The 25,790-nt window shown below is 37.5% G+C and overlaps 1 protein-coding gene across 1 annotated transcript in view; it reads right to left on the reverse strand.

Moving 5' to 3' along the window:
• Positions 1-25,790, reverse strand: part of cdh13 (cadherin 13, H-cadherin (heart)) — a 344,747-nt gene that overhangs the window by 127,035 nt on the left and 191,922 nt on the right. Inside the window, exon 6 of the mRNA XM_079873426.1 lies at positions 13,454-13,598. Coding sequence (XP_079729552.1) covers positions 13,454-13,598 — 145 coding nt within the window. The remainder of the gene's footprint in view (positions 1-13,453; positions 13,599-25,790) is intronic.

The following is a 25,790-nucleotide window of genomic DNA, read 5'->3' on the forward strand; positions in this document are numbered from 1 at the left end:
TTAAGACAGAATTACAAGCTCACCCAGTCATTCTCTCTTGTCATTTGAGCTGATACAGTTGCTGTTCCTCCTCCCACTCCATCAGACTTACTTCAGTCACTCTGTGGCACGAGCTAAGCCATCCAGATCTCTTGAGTGCTGTCTGGAAATCACTTTTGATGTTCAAAACTATGATGCGTGAAACTATAAAAGGCCTATGTAGTAATTAAGAAGCGTTTCACTTGCGGAGCTATAAATGCCATGCTTGCGTTTACCCCAGGGGACAGAGTAAACCTGAATGCATCTTGACAAATGCAAAGATGGAAAGCAATTCAAAGTAATTTGAGAAAAAACGTCAGGGAAATATAACCAGCCTTCCTCTTTTTATTTTGCCTGCTTTATTAGACTTGGCTTTCTTTGAATATCTAAATCTAAGGGATTGAGGTGGCCCAGGTGGGACCGAGAGGCCTATTGATCACGCTGTATGGTGGTCTGTATGTGCACAGTTTGTTCTTGCTGTTCCCTCCTTTCATTCGGCACCTCTACACCTGCCACCTCATAAATGTCAAACCCACGGTTGCCTCTAAGACATTTTGCTATTGATTTCTTTCCTACATTTCTCAACTCAAAAGAGGCTGCCATGACCTTATTCATTCTTCTATTAATGCAACGCACGTATGCCTCTATAAAACCTCTTTTACTGAGCAGGAAATGTTGTGAGATTTTACCAGACGGCTTATGGACTTCCCCTCTCGGCTTTAACCCGAGTTTACGAGACATACTTCCTCGATTAATGTATTTCATGCAGCATTATTAGACTTGAACATGGATGGGATCAAGTCCCTCAAAGACTGCATCTCTGAGTTTTACTGGCAGAGGGAAAAAAAGAGGCGATTTACAAGTACAGGAATTATGTGAAAGGGATAGTACAGACAACATTTCAAGGAATGCTGAGAGTGTTTGAACATATAATTAAAGTAAATGGGGCCCAAAACATTTTTTTTTTTCATCATTGATAATATTCATAAATCTTGAGGACCATAAGCATATTAGAATGATTTATTTAGGATACATTGAAGACTGTAAAAAAAAGCGCTGCTGAAAATTCAGCTTTGCCCTCATTTTAAAATGTACTAAAATAGAAAACAGTTGTTTGAAATTGTAATTATATTTCACAGTATTAAGTTTTTATTGTATTTATGATTTCAGTTACTACTCCTTAAGAGGAAAGTAAGTAATTCAGGTTTGGAACTGGCTGTATTTTTATTTTGTAAGTTAGAAATTAGCACATTTCGAGTTCACAGGGGGAAAAAATTAACATGAAAAACTGTGCAGAAATTTTTTATGCCATTTTGTGTTGACACAAAGAAGTGGGAAAAACAGTTTAAGCGAGGATGTCACGAAAACTTGCGAGAGCTTTCACTGAATACTACATCATATATCAAAACAGCACAACTTCTTTCTCACCTCTCCAACTCTGTCAACTTGTTCTCTGTATAATTAAAACATGAAAACAACACGTTTTCTCTACAATTTTCCGCTTACACCTTCAGATGTTTCACAATATGTAACAATTTACAGTTTTTAGTTTGTTTGTTTTTTGGCAAATTTTCAGGATAGTCTTTGAACATTTGTCATACGTATTCTCAAGTGAACCGTATTCAAACTTTTATGGTGACTGTTATTTTATTCGCCATTATTCATAGTTTTCAGTCACGTGACTGTCGCTGTAACTGCGGCTGTTTCAGTAAAGACAGGGCATTGGATCCACATGCAGTTTGACATTTATTATTAAACAAAACAATTATAAAGTAAATCCAGGCAGAGCATAACAAGAAACCAGGCAAAGAACAAAATAATCCAAACACAGGAAAATCCGGAAACTGCCATAGAACTGCAGCACAAGCCTGTCAGTTTTACATCTCAAAAACAAAAATAAGTGAACAAGATGCAAAATTAGGGTGGGTTGCACCAATAAGGATTAAATTAAGAAAAAATGTAAGAAAACTTTGTTGCACCACTACACCACAAGTTGTTTCAAACCTGCATGAATTTCTTTCTTCTGCTGAACAGAAAAGAAGATATTCCAAACTATGGAAGTCAATGGGGCCCATCAACTGACCTGTCAACCCACAAGCCCAGGTGCTGCCATGCTCCCAAAACTCGCCGGGATCGGAGATCAATATCCAATCAAAGCGTTCAGGCCCTAAAGCAAATGTGCACTCAGACAGCAATCCTCCCAGCTATGCACATATGCAGCTAAAGTTGGACACAAATAATAAAAAAAGAATGCGAGACAGAAACACATTAGGCCAAGAACAAAAAGAGTACTTGTTTGGGATATTAATATCCACCTTTTTGTTCAGACAAGCCTGTCCGGTATATTTTAAAACAAGCAATACTAGGAGGCAGCTGGTACCTGATCCTAAACAAACTCCAGTCTTTATTTTTACACAGCCTGTCACACTGAATAGTGAATTGTAATAGATAGAAAGAGAGGAGGCACATGCAGGACATGGAAGACTTGGTCGTGATGCGGAGATCATGGACTGGAGGATTAGAAGCGTCAAAAGTTGTTCTCTCCGCTGTGTTTTGAAGCATCTGAAATGACACTTGAAGAAAGTGTCACTACTTCTGCTTCTTAGATGACAGTATGACACTGACAGCTAAGCTTGCTTTAGAAAGACACTTGGTCCTTAATCCTGAGACTTAACATTCACCCATTTACACTTGCACAAGCACCCACAATCCTCTGAATGCGATTCAGCGGTTGATTTCAATAATAAAAGGGGAAAAAAAGAAACGTAACTGCATACCATACATATTTAAATTATTGTTTCAACCAATATATGTCAGATCCCTATTTTATTAGGGATGTGACAGAGGTCGATAAGGAGTGAAAAAAAGAGCAGCACGGGGTGTAAAATAAAACACTTTTTTTGAAAACTGTTTTTAATTGCATAAGCTATATACATTTACTCTCGAGTGCCTTGGCTTGATACGTTTTTATGAGTCGAATAATTTATATTTGTGTGGTAGGCTGCTGCATTTTTTCCCTATCCATAATTTCCTGTAAATAGCAAACATACAGTGTTCATAAACCTAAGTGTGCTATACATTTTTTGGGGCTAGAGATGCGCGGTTGGTGGACTCCGTGGATCGGGCGGATGACGTGACGAAAAATAATATTTTAATTAAATTCGGGCGGGTGGCGGTTGAACCAATCAAATGATTGTTAGGCCTGCTGGTATAAAATGAATGGCACTGTCTGCCTGAAAAAGACGCGCTCTCTTCCCATGCAGTCAAAATTAACGGGAGTCTTCAGAACAAGCTCGTCCTAGTCGTCACCCTGACATGACAGTGTGTAGAGTTAATTAGTCTATAATGTGAATGACTTGTTATTTTATTCAAACTTTCTTTCTTTTTGCAAAAATAGCCAATAGGCTATACTAGTAGGACCTTTAAATATCTTTTCTGCATTGGATCAGTATCCTTTCTAGAACAGACAAGAGCTTTCTAGCCTCACGGCTCGCGTCAGCAGCGCCTTGCATCGCCCATAGACCTTAAAACAATCAGCGGATGGCGGGCATGGCTTTGAAAATTGGTCAAAAAACGTTGGTGCGGATGGATGGCGGACGGATGATTTTGTGATGTGGTTGCGGATGAAATAAAAGCCCATCCGCGCATCTCTAATAAGGGCTAGCTAGCATGTTAACTTAACATGAAAACATGACATGGGTTAGAGCAGGTATAATACAACAACATTTAAGTAATATTTAACACTTACTGGGGACCCCTTGGAAGTTTGCCAGTGCCCCTGGTTGAGAACCATTACACTAAACCCTACCTGAATTAGGTCTATATCATTAGACATTACATAATTAGAGGCCGGTTATTTTTATGTAAAACCCCTGACTTGTTTCAGACACAACTAAGGAAAGCAAACTGAACGTCAATTGATTCTACACAACACAAAATACGGCTGTACATCACTAACCGGCTTCAGAAGGTGCTACATTTACCTTATTACTGCCCTGCCATGATAACAAGATTACTCCCTGCTTTAGATCAAACACATCTAGAAAAAAAAAAGCAATGTTATTTACGAACGCTTTGTTCTCGGAACCTGCTGTTCGCCTTCAATTTTTTCCAAAGCGCTTTAAAAGCCAGCGCTTCTAAAACAATTATCTCATCTGGAAATGTACCAGCGGAAGAGTGAAAGGAAGATAACCAGGCCTGGAGCTCTGGGAGTCCCGGGGCTTTAAAATAGCATCGGCCATCAAAGACAAGGGACAACGAGACAGGGAGATGGGCCGAGATTGGTTTTCTTGTGTCTTGCACGCTCTGTCTGCTTCTACTCCTCAATGGGAGAAGTAACAGAAAGAGTGAGGGACAGATAATCAAGTGCGGGCCAACAGAGGGCTGGTGGATTGTGGGTAGAGGAAAGAGCAGAAGCTCTTTAATAGATTAGAAGCGCTCGTGTAGCGGAACCCCCACAGGGAGCCCACGGCCAACCAGCCACTCATGTCTGGGGCAGCTCCCTGTCCTTTCACATGGCTCTGAAACTCCAAGAGTGTCTTCGCCATTTGCATCGCAACCCCCAGGACTATAAACAAGCAAAGAGGCGAGAGTGAACGAGAGAATAAAGGGGGAAAAAAATACATTTGAATGGCACGTAATGATGCAATTTAGCTTTGAAATGATGCAGGCTAGCAGGAGTTCAAGTGCGCTTATGTGATTTACACTGAATTCATGAAATATATTCGAACGATGTTTGGAGGGTATTGAATCATAAATTCTTGGAGACTCAAGTTGGTAGCTGTGTTTTGAAACATGCTAACTGGTTTCTTGTTGGTCCAAGCTCCTCATTAGCTAATTTTGGAACACGGTACCCTTGTCGACCACACAGTGATCAGCTTGTATTATTTAAAAATGGTTAACTAATTAATAAATAATGTTTTTGGTGTGCGTGTTTATCTTTGAGGGTATGAGAGGTCACATTTCTAAAAAATAAAATTGAATTGGAAATTCTCTACTCTTTCAGAAGATATGTAATAGCGCCCCACACCATATAACCGTGAAAACATGGAATGCTGGAAAATTCCGTCAGTGGCGGAGAAAGAGTTAAATGAAGAAAATAAGTTGTCCATTTATGTCCATGGAACATGATATTTACTTAATATCCTAATGATTTTTGGCATAAAAGAAAAATCGATAATTTTGACCCATACAATGTATTGTTGGCTATTGCCACAAATATACCTGTGCTACTTGTGACTGGTTTTGTGATCCAGGGTCACAAATTAGGAATGGCCCAGCTACTAAGTGGCTTGAGCCAGCTAGAATCCAGCTACAAAACACAGATAGAAGCTTAAGCTTCATACCTCTTTTAAAGTAATACATTTTTATTCGTTGGACTCACAGACTAAAAATAGATGAAATCTTAAAATAGATGAACAGTTCAGTGGTAATCTGGTAATTTTGCGTTTGAGAGGGCTGCATGAAGTGAAACGTAAACCAAGTAAACTCTCATACTTTCTATCTCGCTCTGAGTGACAGCTAATCCAGCTGTGATTGTGTGGGATGCAGATGCCGCCCTGAACACCTGTGCCATCCCTCATGGGGTAAATCTGTGTAAAACAGACGGAAAGGAACTCTCATGTGAAAGACACAGCTGCAACCTGGGACAAAACCACATAGCAGTTGAGAGCGAATAAACAAGGCAGGTGTCAAGCAGTATCACTTGCACTCATGCTAATGTACAATGCTGATTTGGCCACAAGTAATCACATCTGTGCTGCTATTTAGAATGAATGTAAGTGTGATACTGCTTTAAAGGGGTGGTTGATTATGATTTCACTTTTCTAACTTTAGTTAGTGTGTAATGTTGCTGTTTGATCATAAACAACATCTGCAAATTTACAACGCTCAAAGTTCAAAGGGTTAGGAATTTACATAAACCCCGCCCCCGGGAACACGCAGTCAATGTTGAGAAGAGGAAGAGTTGTTGTATAAGAGTACATTTGTGAGTCAGCTCAAACTTTAGCATCCATATTTTCCCATGCAATAGAAAGTCACTCTGTGTGCATCTCACAACAGTTTCTATACGAGCGATTTATAGATTTATCATGACAGAATATCCTAATTGAAGATAGTTAACTCCACATCAGCAACATAAATTCATCAACTAACCATTCAGAGACGTCCTGTTGCATTCTACATGTTGTCACTTCTTCTTGAGTCTCTCCATTTTTGTCTGACACCATTTTAACATTAAAGGCAGAACAGTTTCTGTCATTTTAGTGTGTCTGGGTGAGGTAATAGCAGCTGCTAACACACACCCAGCCCTCTGCAGCAGTTCATTTGCATTTAAAGGGCCAAGCACAAAACAATGCGTTTTTGCAAACCCTCAGAAAGTGGCAACTTTAACATACTATATAAAAATATCTGTGGGGTATTTTGCGCTACAACTTCACACACACACTCTGGGGACATCATAGATATATTTTACATCTTGTGAAAAGGGCATTATACCACCCCTTTAATACAAAAAGTTATATATAGAGAGAGAGAGAGAGAGAGAGAGAGAGAGAGAGAGAGAGAGAGAGAGAGAGAGAGAGAGAGAGAGAGAGAGAGAGAGAGAGAGAGAGAGAGAGAGAGAGAGAGAGAGAGAGAGAGAGAGAGAGATTAAATGCACTGACAGTCAGTCAGGAAGAGCATATATGAGTGGAACAGAATTACAATATTGTGTTATTCTAAATATCTGAACTGTTGGAATGAAAAATCAAAACATTGAGAAAATCGCCTTTAAAGTTGTCCATTTTTGTTCGCGATTTTGCTACATTCTCTCACAAAAATAAATTCAATATTTACGGTAGAAAATTTACTAAATATCTTCATGGAAAATGATCTTTACTTAATATCCTAATGATTTTTGGCATAAAAGAAAAATCAATAATTTTGACCCATACAATGTGTTGTTGGCTATTGCCACAAATATACATGTGCTACTTGTGACTAGTTTTGGGATCCAGGGTCAGGCTGGCTTGGGCCAGCTAGAAACCAGCTACTGTGTTCCAAAACACAGATAGAAGCTTAAGCTTCATGCTCATACGTTTTGTTGGCTATTGCCACAAATATACCCGTGCTACTTGTGACTGGTTTTGTGATCACATTTGTCCATTTCTTTCTTGGTCTAAAACTGAAGAGTTTTACTTCAACACAAACAATTCAGAGCATAGTTGAGTATTAGTCCATAACATGGCAGCCAGCATGGGATTGATCGACAGATAATGAGGCACTGTGAGATTGAAAAGCCACTCTGCAGCAGGGAGCAGGGGTCATCCTGTGAGGGAGACATTGGTGCTGGGAAATCCTAATGGCACAGACATCATGCCATTATGCTACAAATTACCTGCCGGCATTAGTGTCACCCTCTGCCCAATCATTTTCTAGCCAAGATCAATCCGAGCTGGGGTCTAGCTGGCCCTCCTCGGGGGCCTGTCCTGGCAATTAGCTATTGATTTTTTTAGCCTTTTATTTTCTGAGGCCGACGCTCCGCCAGCCCCACACGCCACTTTCTCAGAGCTGCCACATCAGGCCGGAGGCTGCGACACGGCGGAGATGGAGAACAGTCCTGTCAGAAGGTGAGGATATACAGGCAGAGTAGCAGGTAGTCACCAACCTCTGCCACAGAGGTGAACATCACTGATTACACTGTGCTGAATGGGTCACTGGTGTTGACAGACCACCTGAGCTATGGCACAACCCACACAATTATACCTCAGTACTAGTTAAGCTCTATCTTTCAGCAAAAATGATAGTAGCATTTAATGTAAAAAAATAAATAATAAATTAATAGATACATTGGAAAACATGTGTATCTGTGTAATGTGTATATACCAGTTCATTTTTTTAAACAAAAAAGGTATTATTAGTATCTATCTATCTATCTATCTATCTATCTATCTATCTATCTATCTATCTATCTATCTATCTATCTATCTATCTATCTATCTATCTATCTATCTATCTATCTATCTTCCATCCATCCATCCATCCATCCATCCATCCATCCATCTATCTATCTATCTATCTATCTATCTATCTATCTATCTATCTATCTATCTATCTATCTATCTATCTATCTATCTATCATCCATCCATCCATCCATCCATCCATCCATCCATCCATCCATCCATCCATCCAGCAATCCATCCATCCATCCATCCATCTATCATCCAGCCATCCATCCATCCAAGCTAAGGTTTATTAAATAATGATTATTTATTTGTTAAAACAGAGAGTCAAATTTATTTATTTATACCACGACAACTATGTTGTGGAAACAGGTTAACTTGTATTGAACCTGGAACACTCATTTGAGCTGCTGAAAATCACAGACGCAATGAAAAAGCCAGGAAGACTTGTACACTTCAAAAATAGAAAGAAAGAAACAAAGAGCCGACAAGAGGAAAGGCAACTGAGAAATGAAGATATTTTCCCCAACAAAAATAGCCTGTAGAATCAGAGAGAGAGAGAGGGGGGAAAGGAAAGTGAGGGAGAGTGAATAAAGGCCTGCCAGAAGTCTAACTGTTTGCTCAGTTATCACCACACACAGAAATGTCAGAGTGCTGCTGTGTTTCCCCCTATAGGCAGCAACTGTCCTCCCAATACGGAACAAAATAAACATTTCAAACGACACATGCAAAAGAGTGCAAAGGGAGGTGGGGAGGAGCCAGCGGAGAAAGAGAGAAAGAATTATACGTTCAAGCCATATGTTCATTACTACCGCCATCAACATTGACCCAATTTACTTTCCTAATGCATGTTCCTGGTCATTGTGGCAACATTTACATTGACAGTGTTTTTAATTAACAAATGCATTTACAAACAGGTGGGACTCTAAAACTGATTGAATGTCTGTATAAAATTACAGAAGTCAAGTCCTTTTACTATTCTTGTGTCAACCTCAGTAAATGTAACAGTACACACACACACACACTTGTTCATGATTTCCCTTGGGTGATGTCACCAATCACTCCTGTTTTTCAACACCTACTTTCCAACCATCTGTCATATACATGTAGAGACCATTGTTCATGATCCAAACATTTCCCAAGGAATAAAATCAAGTATTGCCCTAAATTTTGCTCTCCTTAAATGTCACAGTTCATCTTGACTTGGCACTTCATAAGACTGCCAGGAGTAAACGTTTACACATATAGTCACACAGCCTTGCAACTTGTTGAAAAGGCAGCTTGCACAAACCTTCACTAATCAGGCCCCGTGCTGAGCCCTTTAATTTCTAACCTGTGCCAGCGGTCATGCTGATTAAAGCAGGCGGGGGGTAGGGGCAGAATATCTTAAACCCAAGGCCCGAGTGGGAGGCTGACTGTTGGTTCCAGTGCTGATTAATGTAGGCTCCTTTAAAAAGCTCTCAATTCCCATTTTTCATTTCCTCTCCGGACACACACTGGCATAGGCCTACTCTTCTGCTTAACGGGGCCTTTAAAAAGAGGCGTTAAAAAGCAGTACAGATTCATCCTTCCTTTGCCATGCGCTCAGGAGACAGCGGAGGAGGCACGCTGTGCACATCTGCACCCGTACATACACAAGCCTAAAGAGGAGAAAGGAAGTCACTGGGAAAAAAACACCCGGCCCCTGCGGCGCACACCTGCACCCACAATGCACTGCACACATGCTCCTTGAGTAGAGCAGTGACAATGGACAACTGAACAGGAACTCTGCACCTCTGAACAACTGGTCAGGACTAGATGCTATGAAAATGATAAAAGCAACACGTGATTAATATGAAAGATGATGAAACTGTAAAAAGCATCTCCTTTTATTGGTGAATGGTGAGGCTTTTCAAATGATTGACTTAAAAATTATTCCATGGAAAATGGTTATAATTGAGAGGCAATAGACATTAAAATGGATCTACTCTCCATAAATCATGTATCTTCCCCATTAAGGTATCTTAAAAGATGAGAGACATGCCAATGAAAATGTAGCAAAGAATAAGAGCCAAAATATAAATTAATTTAAAAGAAGCACTCAGTCCTGATGGCAATAAAGTGTATTTATAAAAGACAGTCAACGTTTTTCTTTTTTTACAGCAACTAAGATGTAAGCAATATGTCCTCTAAAATCAATTAGACTTAACCCCTAAAGAGTTTGTAACCCAAAGATGGGAAAATATGGAACACATTTCTTACAGCTTAGTTAATATACACTCATTGGTCACTTAGATACACCTTGCTAGTAATGGGTTGGACCCCCTTTTGCCTTCAGAACTGCCTTAATTCTTCATGGCATAGATTCATCAATGTGTTGTAAACATTCCTCTGAGATTTTGGTCCATATTGACATGATAGCTTCATACAGTTGCTGCAGTCCCACCACATCCCAAAGGTGTTCTATTGGATTGAGATTTTGTGACTGTGGAGGCCATTTTGAGTATAGTGAACTCATTCATCACAATGAAACCAGTTTGAGATGATCTGAGCTTTGTGACATGGCGCGTTATCCTGCTGGAAGCAGACATCAGAAGATGGGTACACTGTGGTCATAAAGGGATGGACTTGGTTAGCAACAATACTCAGATAGCCTGTGGCCTTTAAAGAATGCTTAATTGGTACTAAAAGGCCCACACCATTACACCACCACTAGTCTGATCCGCTGATACAAGGCAGGATGGATCCATGCCAAATTCTGACCCTACCATCTGAATGTCATAGCAGAAATCGAGACTTATCAGACCTTAGAGATGGTAAAATCCCAGTAGATCAGCAGTTTCTGAAATACTCAGACCAGACCGTCTGGCACCAACAATAATGCCACATTCAAAGTCCCTTTAATCACTTTTCTTCCCCAGTCTGATGCTCAATAGTGCTGTCAAAAGTACAGACTTCGGTACCAAATCTGTACTGAAATTTTAAAAATGTGACGATATCAGCATTTCGAGTGTGTTCAAGCGCTCAACATATATGTCTCTGATTGGCTACAATGATCAACACATCCAAAACATGTTGTAAATAAACGTATTTAACGCTCTTCATTAAGCACTTACACAAATACACACCGGAGCGTTCGAAAGCAGGCCCTCTATCAGCAGAAACGATCAGACGCCTGCTTTCAAACGCTCCTGTTTGTATCTGTGTAAGCGCTCGGTGAAGAGCGTCAAAGACGTCTGTTTACAACTTGTTTTGGAAGCGTTGATCAGCGTTGATTGTAGCCAATCAGAGACATACGTATATATATGTTGAGCGCGTGAACACAAAGGCCAATCAGAGGTGTTTAAGAATCCATTCAACCGTGCTCAAAATGCTAGAGGGAAATGCTGGTATGGTCATATTTTTTTTAATTTCAGTACCGACTTGGTACTTTTGACAACACTACTGCTCAAATTAAACTTCAGCAGATAATGCTGACCATGAGTTGCTGCCATGCGATTGGCTGATTAGATATTTGCGTTAACGAGCAGTTGAACAGGTGTACCTAATAAAGTAGCCTGTGAGTGAAAATGCTATAAAATATGCATTTATTATCAAAAAATACATAAATTATTATACATTTATTATAAAAAATATTTGTTTTTATTAATATTTAAAAATTAATATTTAATATAATAGCATATAATTATATAAAAATAAACTTTTGTATAATTTTGTGTTATTTCTTATAATAATAATATTATTATATTTATTATATTGATATTATATTTATAATAATATTATTTGATATAATTATTAATTTATTATTATTACTACAATTATTAATTATAACAAGATAAAACAGCTTTTCTATAAAGAAACACTTTCTGACTGAACAGTGCTTGGCCTGTGGGTGTTTATGTTCTCCCCGGTTGCATGAAGGTCTTAGTTTAATTTCATTAAGTCTTTCAGCCAAATGTCATTCCTCTTTTGGCGATTAGATAAACCCACTTTACTTAACTAAGTTACATCAACTCTGGAGGTGGGCGGTAAGATTCCCCACCGTAAGGGACTCTCATCTCCTTCCGCCCTAACTCTCTTCTGACTGAGCGCACATTACCATTCATCGTGCTAAATGTATCTACAAGCAGGCACATTGTATCCGCCTACTCTACCTGGATCAGTTCATCCTGCCTTTATCACTGATGTTTGAGGCTGACGTCTGTTTGTTTATGTTGTAATGAAAGCAGCGCAGCCCACTCTTCACAGAGAAACGGATTTGATATGATCTCTCCCATCCTAGTGTGCTCACCACGCTCACTGAGGTAGAGTTCACAAGCATGACAGAGCTACAAAAGTTAGTTTGTTGTGTGCCATTTTGGTGAGTATGTGGGTGATGAAAGTTAGCGGAATCCCTCCTTATTAAAACACTAAAACCATTGTCCTTGTGTTTTGGGGGTTTCCATGGTGACATGGCCACAAAAACCGCACAAACACAGAGTATGTATAAAAAGGAAAGAGGCAAAGTGCAGTGATGGAATTGCTGAAGAATCGTGGGAAAAATGATGGAAGTATTGTGAAATGGAAGTGCAGTACTGGGGCCTCTGAGGACGGGGTTGTGTCTAAATATATTATTTCTGGAGGGCAAGGGACTGAAGAAAGTGTCATGCAGTCTGTAAATGGTCCAATTCTTTTTTGATTTATCAGACACGTCATGAAAACAATGTAGCATTCTCTGGTGGCGAGATAAACGCAGGATGCCATTTGTGAGGGATGCTCATGATTAGCTCGGCGAAGCTATCTCTGCGGTGCGCGGTGTGAAGACACGCTCGGAGATAATGTGTTTGTTCATTAGGGATGACTTCGAAAGTGTACTTTTTTAAATAAACGGTAATCTTTGCTTTATAGCTATGCTGAGAAGAAACAAAAAGAGATAAAGCAACTCTTTGCAAACACTTTGGACACTATGATGTAAAATGCATTATTTGTGTTACATTCAACGTTGCAGTAAGATGATGAAATCTGTAAGACTGAATAGTTTTTCAAAAAAAAAGTTTTTTTTTACATTTTCTGAAGAAAAGTGATGTTTGCCAGTGCAAAACTAGCTGCATTATTCTAGAATTTTGCTACGGTGTCTTGGGTGGTTTCTAGGTTTCTTTAGCTAAGAGGTTGATAGCTAATTTATAGCTATCAGCTAATTTATCATAAATTCAATCACTTAGTTACTAAGTAACAGCACACATATTCGACAAGCCACACAATTTGAGATACCATTCAAGTCCGTAGCATAAAAGCGGGATTAGTTTCTCCAAGCCATTAACCTTTAGTATACACCATAATAATGGAGATGCAAACAAAACTAATGAAAAACAAGAAGTTACAGTCCTTATCTTGCACAGGCTGTGTTCCATCAAACTGAAGCAAAGTCCAGCCACTATTATCAAAGACTTTCGGCTTTCTTCTTCCAGTAATACATTTCTCTAGACACATTAATTTCAACCACAAGAACATGAATAATCAGGTTAGGGTAGAGTACCTGTTGGGGAACCCTCCAGGACCTCCCCAGAGTAGCGTGGCTCCTTGAAGACTGGTCTGTTGTCATTCTGGTCAATAACAGACACGTCCAAGTCTACTGGTCCCTCTACCAACTTTCCACTTAGGTCAGTGGTGGATACCTGGAGCTATGGGAGAAAGAAAGACAAAACAAAAAAGTAACTAAAGTGTTTCTTCAGTTGCTTTCCATGTCAGGCAGTTGAGATTGCATGTGATGCGAGACGATTCACATCCCGAAGAAAACTTTAGATGGATGACAGGATTTTTGTAAAAAGGAACATTAACATATTGTGCTGTCAGCTGAAGAAATCTTCACATAATCATGTAAACAGAAAACAAGATTTAATATCCAGAGATGTTTTACATTTCACGTTGTTCCTTCTTTAACTATTTGCTCACCAATATGACACAGAAAGGTGTTTCTTTCAATATGGACACTTTTGGCCTTAATATAAAACATACTTTTCACTGGTTTATACAGTATTATTTGCATACAATCAATAATCCCAGAACCACCATGAACAAATGTCATTTCCACATCAACTCAAATCACATATTTGTGGTGGAAATTAAATTGAAATCATTTTGAAATAAAATACACAACTTTGTTTTAAGATTAATTGCATTTAACCTAACAGACATTTAAATGTATACACGTTTTACATTTTTGATACAATTTGTTTGAAGCTGATGCACAGTAAAAATGTCTTTGTGTAACATTCTCATTGCAGTGAGATGATGAAATCTGCAAGACTGAATTGTTTTTCTGTGAAAATGTACTGTATGTATTATATAATGTCAAATGTATGTATTGTCAATGTCCTTAATATTTTTAGAGAATTTTCATATTTTTAAGATGTTGAAAGACAGTTGAAATTAAATCTGCACAATGAAGCCTTTCGAAAAGTATATTTTTTTTTTAAAGATATAGTTGAAATTTTAGTGTAAGAAGAAAAGTTTAAATCTATCAATAAAATATGTTGATGCAATCAACCCATGTGACATAAAAGTGGCTATAACTGAAGAAACACCTACACATGTACAGAACAAACAACTGAAAGAAATCTTTAGGATTGCCTCATGGGTAATGGCCACCTGTGCTGCCTGTGGTCAGCAATTATTGAAAGACCTGAGTGGAGATGAGTGTTTGTCTGTGATTGTGGCTGATTTGCAGTATGAGAGCCTGTCAGCTCTAATGGTGCTGAGGAGAAGAGATACAGAGGAAGAACAGAATACTAGCTTATAGAAATACACTCATAATTTTTAAAGGCACTGCACTATTTAATTAAATTGCACTACTTCTTGCTTGTCTGATGATAAAACTGGCTTCTATATTGAATATTCATTCCATTGATGATAAGCAATGTTTGATTAAGTATGACTTAATGGGAGTATTAAGGCAGAAGTATTTCACAGAAATTTTGTGATGCTAGTGCCACAAAAATGACTCGCAATACAACTTAGGCAAGTTTGACTCTTTTACCGAATCAGATCAAACTGCTCATTTAAATTAATTGATTCAGTTTTGAATCCGAGCTTTGAATTGATTCATTCAAATGAAAAGTTTGAAGATTTGTTTGCATAAAAAATATATATATATATATATATATATATATATATATATATATATAAACTTTTATTTTGGATGCGATTAATCACGATTAATCGTTTGACATATATGACATATATATATATATATATATATATATATATATATATATATATATATATATATATATATATATATATATATATATATATATATATATATATATATTAGGGCTGTCAAACGATTAATCGTGATTAATCGCATCCAAAATAAAAGTTTGTTTTTACATAATATATGTGTGTACGGTGTATAATTATTTTCTATATATAAATACACACACATGCATGTATATATTTAAGAAATATTTGCATGTATATACTGTGCATATATATTTATATTATATATAATTTATATTATATATAAATATTTTATATATAAATAACACATTTTTCTTAAATATATATGCATGTGTGTGTATTTATATATAGAAAATAATTATACTCCATACACACACATATATTATGTAAACACAAACTTTTATTTTGGATGCGATTAATCGCAATCAATCGTTTGACAGCCCTAATATATATATATTATAATTATATATATAATACTATACTATTTTTACTGTATATTTGATTGAATAAATGCAGCCTAATTGCTTATTTCTGCCCTATTGAAAGACTTATAGTAGAGAAAATAGTGAGAAAATATTACTGACCCCAAAATTTGACAGGTACTGTAAATATTGCTGTTCATTACCATATTATTATATTGTTGCTTATAAATTATTAAATTAAATTATTAAATACATCTTTTCATTTAGATGAAATTGTATTTTTTAATGTATTTTTTCAATGAACATTCTGAATCTACTTGAAGACACACTGAAAAATACAGAGGTTTCTGGGATGAGAACCCATGTATAACCTCGGCTAAAATCAGTGTTTTAAAGTTAACTTTCAGGTTCTATGTGAATACAGACTGGTGTGATTGTAAGTTCACCCAAAAACAAATATGGTGTCATCATTTCCTCACCCTCATGTCATTCCAAACCTGCATGACTCACTTTCTTCTGCGGAGCACAAAAAAATAAAAAATAAAAAATAAATATATATATATATATATATATATATATATATATATACATATATATTTCGAAGAATGTTATAGAGTTCTGGCAACGACATGAGGGTGAGTAAATGTTGACAGAAATTTCATTTTTGAGTGAACAATCCCTTTATGCTTTGTTTTTCCACAGCTTTTCCACATTATCCAATTTTCTCAGCTTGTTTCAGCCTAAATGGTCCAAAAAATCCTCACTAAGAAGCAAAGAGCCGAACCACAGAGTCCAAGGTTACTGAAAAAGACGTAAAACGGTTGGAGAGAATGGATTCATAAAGAGAAATGGGAATCTGTACACAAGCTTAAAAACAGGTAGACAAAACAGTGAGTCGTGTGGGGAAAATGAGAATGCATATGAAAAATAAAAACAGCGTGGGGATATGATATTGAAAGTGTGACAGAAGGGATGTGCGAGAACAAAAGGAGCGAAATAAGATTTATCTGCTTTTCACAGTGTGAAGTTTCACAAGGGCCCACCTGAGAGTGCAGTGATGGTTGAGGCTCTACATCTGCCTCACTTCTGTGCCTCAATATCTCTCAGCCCCACCGCCTCAGAACCGGGCCTCCCCAAAGCCCACATCACTTATTCATTCCTCCCATCTCCTAGCGCTGCCGTAACCGTGTGCGTCCCACACACCCCCGGGAGGTGTGCATCGCAAAGCAAAAAAGGCATAACGCACAGCACGTCCTGTCTCTCTTTCTCAAACACAAACACGCAAACTTGTACGCCAAACCGAATACCCCAGGCCAGACATGTTACTGCTTACACGACACTCTTGAGCAAGTGGCCCGTGAAAAACATTAACCGGATGCAAATCATTGTCTAATAAAAGAGCTAAGAACTCCCCTACTGGGCAGCTCTAACACTACCCTGTAGAGTTATGTTTTATGTGCGCACTGGTAAACTATGCTGAAGCAACACTTTGAAATTTATGTATCAGATTCTGGTGAGAAGAGGAGATATAAAGAGTGTGTGCTGACAGACTTACAAAGTTTTCACTATACAAGTATCATTCTATAAAACAGATGCCAGGTGTGTCCCTCATATATAGCACATTCAATAAGTAAAACATAACTTTAGCAATGAATATCTGATGGCATATTTTCCGATGTGTTAATTCTAAAAATTCTAAAAACATCAACAAAAACGCAGTAATTTTATTGTATATATATATATATATATATATATATATATATACTGTATATGCATTCAATAAATAATCCTGAAAAACAATCACTGTTTCCACTAAAATTAACGGAATTATACTTTAAACGGCACAAATGTTTTCAACATTGATTATGAGAAGAAATGTTTCTTGAGCACCAAGTCAACAAATGAAAATGATTTCTGAAGGATCATTTGACACTGAAGATTGGATTGTCGAGTTCACGCGCATTGGTTTAGTACCTATGATCACGCGCGTGAACTCGACAATCGATTACTATGGACTTCGACCGAAAACAGGATGTAAATACAGGTATGTGCGCTGGCTGAATAAACATAATTTTTATTCATATCTTTCACATCTACTGCAGTCAGATTCACCCGCGTTCACTCCGAAGGAATCAATCACATGACCTGTGCACTTGTAATGACACATCAAGGATGTTAAGAGGCTAAAAGCAGGTTTAAAACTTGCCCCATTGAAGTCAACAGGGTGCAAATTTTAAAAAGAGGATAACACGGTGTAGGCAACACCGATTTTTGTCGTTGTTCTCTGTATTGACAGCACTCCAAATGTACAAAAAAATGAGCTCAATGTTAAAATTGACCAGAGTTCTCCTTTAATGCAGCATTGTATCTATATATCTATTTATATATACATTTTTATCTATCTAAGCAACGGTGGAGGGGCCTGACAGAATGCTTAAAACATTACAAATAAAAAAATAAATAAAAAGAAAAATCAATAGAGAAATAAAAGATCTACTTCTAAAAGCTCCTGGAAAGGCACCGGTTTCATAACGTGACTCACAACTTCCCTGGCTCAGAGCGGAAACATTAAGAGCTCAAATTAGCTGCTCATAACTCCTATAGCTGCGTTAACGGATGATGAGTCTCCCCTCCCTTCTCACCCCAGTGGAAATGACCAATGATAGCACTTGCCATTTTGCATTACCCTAAGAGCCCATCAGGAATGATCCATTACGCAGAGTGGCCAAAACGGGGGAGTTCCTCTCTCAGCCAGCACATTACCCGAGCTCTGCGATCGCTGCCAGTAATGCATGACATCACTCTCATCTGCTCTCTCTGTCTCTCACGGAAGCATAGGTCAGACTCTTTGTCTGGCCGCAACCAGTGCAGTCATGAGTCCGCTCAACAGATATCATGCTCTTAATGCCCACATCAGAGTTTATAGCACTAATGGTTCGATTCATCATCATAGCCTGCTGCTCTCCACTCTGGCGTTCACAGAGAGAGAGAACATTCACTAGGGTTCACACAGACTAGTCGATTAGTTCTGCCACTAGTTGGATGTGCTTTTAAGAGTGTGTAAACACCCTCTACGCATCTTAAATGAGTAACTGTTGGCTCAGGGATCTTGTATAAAAATCCACTCTATCCTAACGCTGGGATCCCTTGGGACTCTCTTGCACTGGGGTAAAAAAAGTCTGAGAAAACACTGAAAATCTGAAATTCAAAATCAAAAAAATTTTTTCAAAGACTTTTATATAATAGCATCTGTTGTCATCTAAAATCTAACTATACGATAGATAGATAGATAGATAGATAGATAGATAGATAGATAGATAGATAGATAGATAGATACCATATAATTAGATTTTAGATGACAACAGATGCTATTTAGTGTACAAAAAAATGTAGAGTACACTAACTGTTGTAAGAAATGATAGTCTTATTAAGCAAGGATTCATTCAACTAATCAAAAGTGTCAGTAAAAAAAACTTTCACATTGTAACTGAAATTTGAAATAAATGCTGTTTTTTTCTAAAAAAATTTTTTTTTTCAAATGTCAAATGTTGTGGAAGTCTGAAACAAGCTGTTTTTGCATGTTAGTTTCAATAAATGGAGTTGTGAAATTTACAGTATTTAGAATAAATTAAAGTATTTGAAGGGAAAGTTCATCCAATTATTTTTATTATTACAAAAACAAACAAACAAAAAAACAGTGACATGTCTCAAAATATCTTGTTCACAGAACAAATAAAGCCATGCAATTTTGAATGAGTAAATTAACTTTTTTAAAAAAAGTAAAATGTCCTTTTAATTTCCAAAGATCCAGGAAAATTAGATTTCATGACAGAAATAAAAATTGCATTTTTAAAGGGAAGTGATCAGCGCCTCCCTCAAACTCCCTGCGGAAATCTTGTCAGCCTGAACTGTCGAAAAACATATGTATGCCTTTTAAATCTTTTAGATATGTATCCCTATTAAATCCAAAGCTAAACAACATTCATAGCGACTTAAGCTACAGCAAGTTTGCCGCACACATTACAGCATACATCAAACATCATTACACCCCATCAGACCCCCTGGTGTGGCTCATTTTCTGTAAAACAGACGTGTCAGCGCACTACAGGAGCACGCAGAGTTCTGGGCCTCATTTTCTGGAGAAGTATGCACACACGCATCCAGCTATGCAATCATGCGTATATGGGAGCAGGACAAAACTTACATAAGCCGACTTCAAAAAGTAGCACCCTTCGCATATCCAGAAGCCTCATTCCCTTAAAAGCACCTCTGATATCCTAGTCTGTCTTTATACAGAGACACCATCCTTAACTGGCAGTGTCTGCCATTCATGCTGCTGTTGTTTTCATCCTATTGCCCTTCCTTTCTGCTGCCTACACTTTCTGACTCTCATCTAAGGGGTGTTTACATCCCTGTCAAGTGAACTTATACCCCGCTGGTCTTCACACGGCCCCTGTGAACCCTGAGACACGGGAGACAGACAAGTGCTCTCTCTCCTCTCATCACAGTCAAAACGTCCTCAGATAATCCACTACAAAACAAATGGCACAAACACACTGAAATCACTCTATTCTGAGGAAAATAGTGGACTGACAGGGGCAGTCCCTGGATTTTGACTAGGGCAGTAGCGGGAATACAAGCGTTGTTCAATGTTGTTGATGCATTTATTTTTTGACAATATAAAGGTTTAGTTGAGTTCCAAAAACGATCGGAAGCTTCAGAACCGACTCGTATATGATCAGAACTGCAGCTTATAGTAAATGCTTTCACTAAGAGTAGTCTAAAGCAGAGCATTTGTTTATGAGTTAATCATGGAGAAAGACCCTATTAACAGACATTTTGTTTATTAACTCTTTCCCCTCCAGTGTTTTTCAAAAAAAAAGTTGCCAGACACCGCGTTTTTGATCACGTTCCCAAAAATGTCACGGCCCCCAGAATATGTTGTTGTATGAATATATGAACATGCAATATGTCAAAAGAAAGTACCCTCTGCTTTAAAAAAAGTTTTATTCTAGGTTCATGCATTCTTTTTTAATCAACACTTGAATATGCACTTGTAAGCACTGTTTTTATCGCTTGTTTCTGCTCCTTTTTTGTCTGTGTTTAGATGCGTAATAGCGCCCCCTACCATTTAATAGTGAAAATTCCATCAAGGGCTGGGAAGCGTTGTTTCATAAATGACGGAAAATTCTGTCAATGGCGGGGAAAGAGTTAATAAAACATAGGCGGAATGCTTAACAAAAGTTCACAAATTTACTGAACTGCAAATTTTCATTTCTGAAAATATCCAACTCATAAATTTCAAAAGCTTTTGTAGTTAAAAAAATATGTCATATAACATTACAGTTACACAAATGTCATTCAATTCAATTTAATTCCTAAGATTCAATTTCAAATTGCAATTTTGCATCCTGTTTGGACTGTACTAGAATTTTAAAGACACTGTCAATTCAGTACTGAATGGCGCACAACCCTGGTTTCCACACAAATGAGTTTTCTTTCTGTAACGTCAAACTAAACACATTAACAACTGAAATTATGATAATGAAAATGCAATAAAAATACTATAACCAATTGACAGCTCTAGTTTTTAGTGCTGTAGTGCTTAGCAGGGTGAGATGGACCACTTTACATTCAGAGCAGGCATCTGGCCATTGACGTGCAGTCTGGTTGTTACGCAGCCAGTGTCAGTCTGTCTGTTTTGCTTAGACCACATCTGTCCACATTTATTCTGTGTGAATTTACAGCCTTACTTGTGACTTCATCTTACTCCCAATCTCGCTTCCCGCTCTCTTTATGTCTATGCGGAATAATCGCAAAAAAGGATCACAGTTGTCACATTATTTGCCAATACTATGCAAATAATATTCACCCATACTCTTTCCCACTAGAGCTTTCTTCAATATATGCATTGCCCTTTCATCAATATGAAGAGAGGGTTTCTTACAATAGCATCATGAGTATATTTAAAGGGATAGTTTGCCTGAAAATAAAAATCCTGAAAATTAAAAACCACTTACTTTAACAATCTTTCATACATTGCACTCATATTTGCTTGTTAATAGTAGCAGATTCTCCAAGATGGTCTTTTACATGCAATGAAAGTGATTAGGGACAATACATCTCAAGCAAGATATTTAAGGCAAGATTTTAAGTGAACATCATGAAATTGTGTAAAGGATGACAGAATTGTATTTTTGGGTTACCTGTCCCTTTAAATCTGTAACCAAATCCATACCAGCACCAGGGGGATCATTAATGGCAATGTCAACTGTCTCACCTGAGGTGGGAGTTTCACCAAATCTAACAGAATATAACAGATAAATGAGTGTAAGAGTGCGAACGTCTGCGGTATTGGTGTGCTAGCAAGCAAAAATATCGATACATATTGGTGTTTATTCTCATTATGTGCTGTGAATGACAGATTGACAAAAGCTTTTTAAGTCTTGTTAACTCGACTTGTCCTCACTCTGCAGGCGAGGGTGACTTTTGCCACGCCGCTCACATGAAATGCAGACAACACACTGCGACACAAAAATGAACTACAGACCTATTTATCAACGTGATCTGACTTTTGCAATACATACATTTTTGAAGCAGCGCAAAATACTGAAGTGAACTAATCACACAGTGCTTGAAAATGTCTATTGGGAATCCAATAGACAATCAATTTGGGATTGATGTAGAATAAACGGGACTTAATCACGCAGCAAACAGTTCAGTTCTGTAAAGCTGACTCAGTCTGGAAATTTAAGAAGTTGATTCTTCAATTTTCATCAAATGGTAGGCTATGTCATGTTTCAGTAGTGTATTAGTCAAAAGCAAAAAGATAGAATAACCAGATTTTAGACATAATATTGACAATAAAGTATGTTTTTGCTCTACATTTTGCCAATAAAATAGTTCCTAACAAACACAGCAGAACAGATCTCAGAGCAACACACAGCGGTGTTTAGATCCTGAATGAATCCATGTTTTGAACAAGTCCTTTAAATTAAATGACTCACTCATTGAGCACTCACCCACTGGCAAATACTGCCCCTTAAAAGAAAAAAGACAGTTGCAATTTGAAATCAACCCAAACAAACACAGCCCTCCCTTCATTGCTCCGACCCAAAAATGCACGAATACGCAACACAAGGGTCTCTTTATCAAAGCAGAAGCAAAGCAAAATAATGTGAAAAAAGCGATGATGAATGAACGACAAGGAATCTAATGAATATACAGTACACAAGAGTATAAGTAAGAGTTTGTTGTTAGTCGCCAGCAAAACTGTCCTGTTACTATCAAACATTACAACAACTGCATATTTTGGTTCTGTGAAACATAGCAAAACCAATATTACTCACGTATGAAGCAGAAACAAAGCAAACTCTGAGTCTGTTTTCAGGCCTTCACGCTTAGGTCTCTCCAGCGCTGGAAAGCTTTTATAATATTAACGCGGGTCCTAAAGCTCTTGCCTGATCATAACCCTTCTTTTTCCAGTGATATTCCTTTTCTCTTTTGCAATGTCTCTCAGCCATCTCTCTTTCTACAGTCTTTCTTCAAATCTCCCTCTTTCTCACTCTCTCTCCTCCCCAGTAGCGTTAACCACCACACAACCCATGAATTGCATAGGGCCCCGCAGGTTTAAGGGGCCCCCTGCTGACCAAGCAAATAAAACATCTGATGAGTTGACCTTATTTATTATATTTAAACATTGCTTCCGTGACCAAATTTAGAATTCTGCAAACATTGTTTGTTGATCAATGTTTATATGTGAAAAAGTCTATATTAAATCTGCTCATCATTTAAAGCAATCGTCTCTCCTTGGATTAAACTGCTTTAAAGGCTTTCAATTCACTCACCTACTGGCAAATACTGCCCCTTAAAAGAAAATGTAATTTCTGACACAGTTCAGGACTTAAAATAATATGGATGTCAATACATCAAAATAGCCTATGTAATCGTGATTAATATAATGATTTTGTATTTTTTTTCCCCACACAACCTTGATTGTGTTGAGGGTTGCAATAATGAACATTTAACTTGTGCCCTTTTTCTTGGTTTGGACCACTGCCCCTCAAAATGTATGTGTACGTCCCCGCATTTCATCTACTAACATGTACTACATGTTCAAATAAAGTTTTGACAATAAATGATAAACCTCACATTTTAGCCTTGAAACTATTTTTTTTTAAAGTGATAAGTCAAAATAATAAATGATTATATGCATTTTATCTGCTCAGTGACTAATTCTAGATACCTTATTATTCAAATTGTTTCAAGATGTACATTAGCTAATTATCAATCAACTGATTAAAATTTACGACAGTGCATAAAAATTCAGTCTGATTTTCAATGGTCTGAGCAAAAATGGCAGACAGGCAAAATGGAAAATGGAAATTCATTCATAACCACTGTACACAAAGCATCACTGCGCTTAAAAACAGCTCTATGAAATATTAATAATCAATAATAACTTGTTATAATTGATTATGAATATTTGGATCAGTAATATTACAATCAATTAACCTGTTTGTCCCGTGAACACTCAGGATTAATTGTTTATTAATTCTAAGAAATGTACATTTCCAGGGTAGGGGAAATGTCTTTCTTACTTTACAGTACTACTAAGAGCAAGTAGTCAAAATCTATGATTAGAGACTCCAGATATGAGCTTGAGACATGGACAACTTTACGTGTGTCATGAACAAGACTTTATTAACTAGACTAAACACGTAAACTACTCTAACATACATATACAAACAGTTTTCCAAGGGAAAGAGAGCTGACGCAGAATACAGGAAAGCAAGAAGTTATATCATTGTTTGAAATTCAGCAGATCAACAGCCTTGAGCAAACCATCAGTTTAGTTCTAACACGCCCTTCTTTAAAAGGGGTAAGGATACTTAATGTATCAAATAATGAGACTAAGTTTGATAGTAGCATATCTCGCCCATTTGAATTAAACTGTCCGGATGCAATTTGTTGAGGCTCCAAGTTGATCTTTGCTGATGTGGTCTTGATGAGAGAGAACCAGTGGTAGTCAGAGGATCTTTGGTGAATGGAAAGACAAGGCCGCTGCCTGGCACAAGCTTGGGGGTCCTTAGAAACTTCAAGTTCAGCATAATCTTCACGTCAGCATTTCAGAAAGGGACTAAGAGAGCTGATCTTGTGATCAGTGATTTTTAAAGCGTGAAGATGTCACACCCTCTGGAGGTGTGTGAGCCAATGAGAAGATTTCCCTTTGGAGGGAAATTTTACGACCCATTGTGTTCTAGCAGGGCATTTGAATATGTAATTTCACTGGGTGTTTAAGAAAAGAATCTTCAAGATTCTTATAATACTAATGCGTCACAAAAGTTAGCAAAATGTAATGTAAATTAACAAATGGGGGACGAAGATTGGAGTTTATAGAGACCAAACATGCCACACATATGATTTAGGTTGACCATAGTATGCAAAAGTCTGAAATATTAACCCAACAGAGTTTACAAGAATACAAAAGCCAAACCACATTAAAGAAAAATCATGAGATGGGAAAATTAGATACATGTTTACACATTTCTCAAGTGGTTATATGAATATATAGGATTAACAGGGTTTATTTCTCTTCCTCAGTAAGAATAAAGTGAGCGTCACAGCCCTCTGCAAATTCCTTTTTGGGGTCGTAAAAGGTCTTATCAATCTTAATGATCCTGTAACAGGACACCGGGTTCTGCCAGTGTGTTAGCTTCATTTGGGATGTTAGTTTTGGGGGAAGTTTCATAGACCTTTGTTGGGAAAGTAAGTTTGCTGGATTATTCATTGAATATAATGAATAATTTGTGTGTGTCTGATTGGTCCAGATGCTACATATATTAGGCATTAGAAAGAGATGAAAGGAAAATGCCATACAGATGGTTCACTTCAGAGATGTATGTAATTTCTTGATTCACATTCATATATCGGTTGTATAAGGTTTTAGAGGTTGTAACCCTCATGTTTTCACAAGCAAAATCCTACGCTGCATGCTGTGCACGAGACTGTTGTTAACATTGCTTGATGCTGGACAGTGTTAACTGTCGGATTTTCAAATTGTGGTAATAAAATACACGTTTAATGATCATTAAAATATGAAACGGTAATACTAATCGTCTGGAATTTTATCATGGTTTATCGTCAAACTGGTAACCCCTACTATGCACAAGTTATGTCAATATTCTATGTACAACATCAAAGGCCACATGC

The sequence above is a fragment of the Squalius cephalus genome, assembly GCF_949319135.1.
Source record: "Squalius cephalus genome assembly, chromosome: 6".
Taxonomy (NCBI): domain Eukaryota; kingdom Metazoa; phylum Chordata; class Actinopteri; order Cypriniformes; family Leuciscidae; genus Squalius; species Squalius cephalus.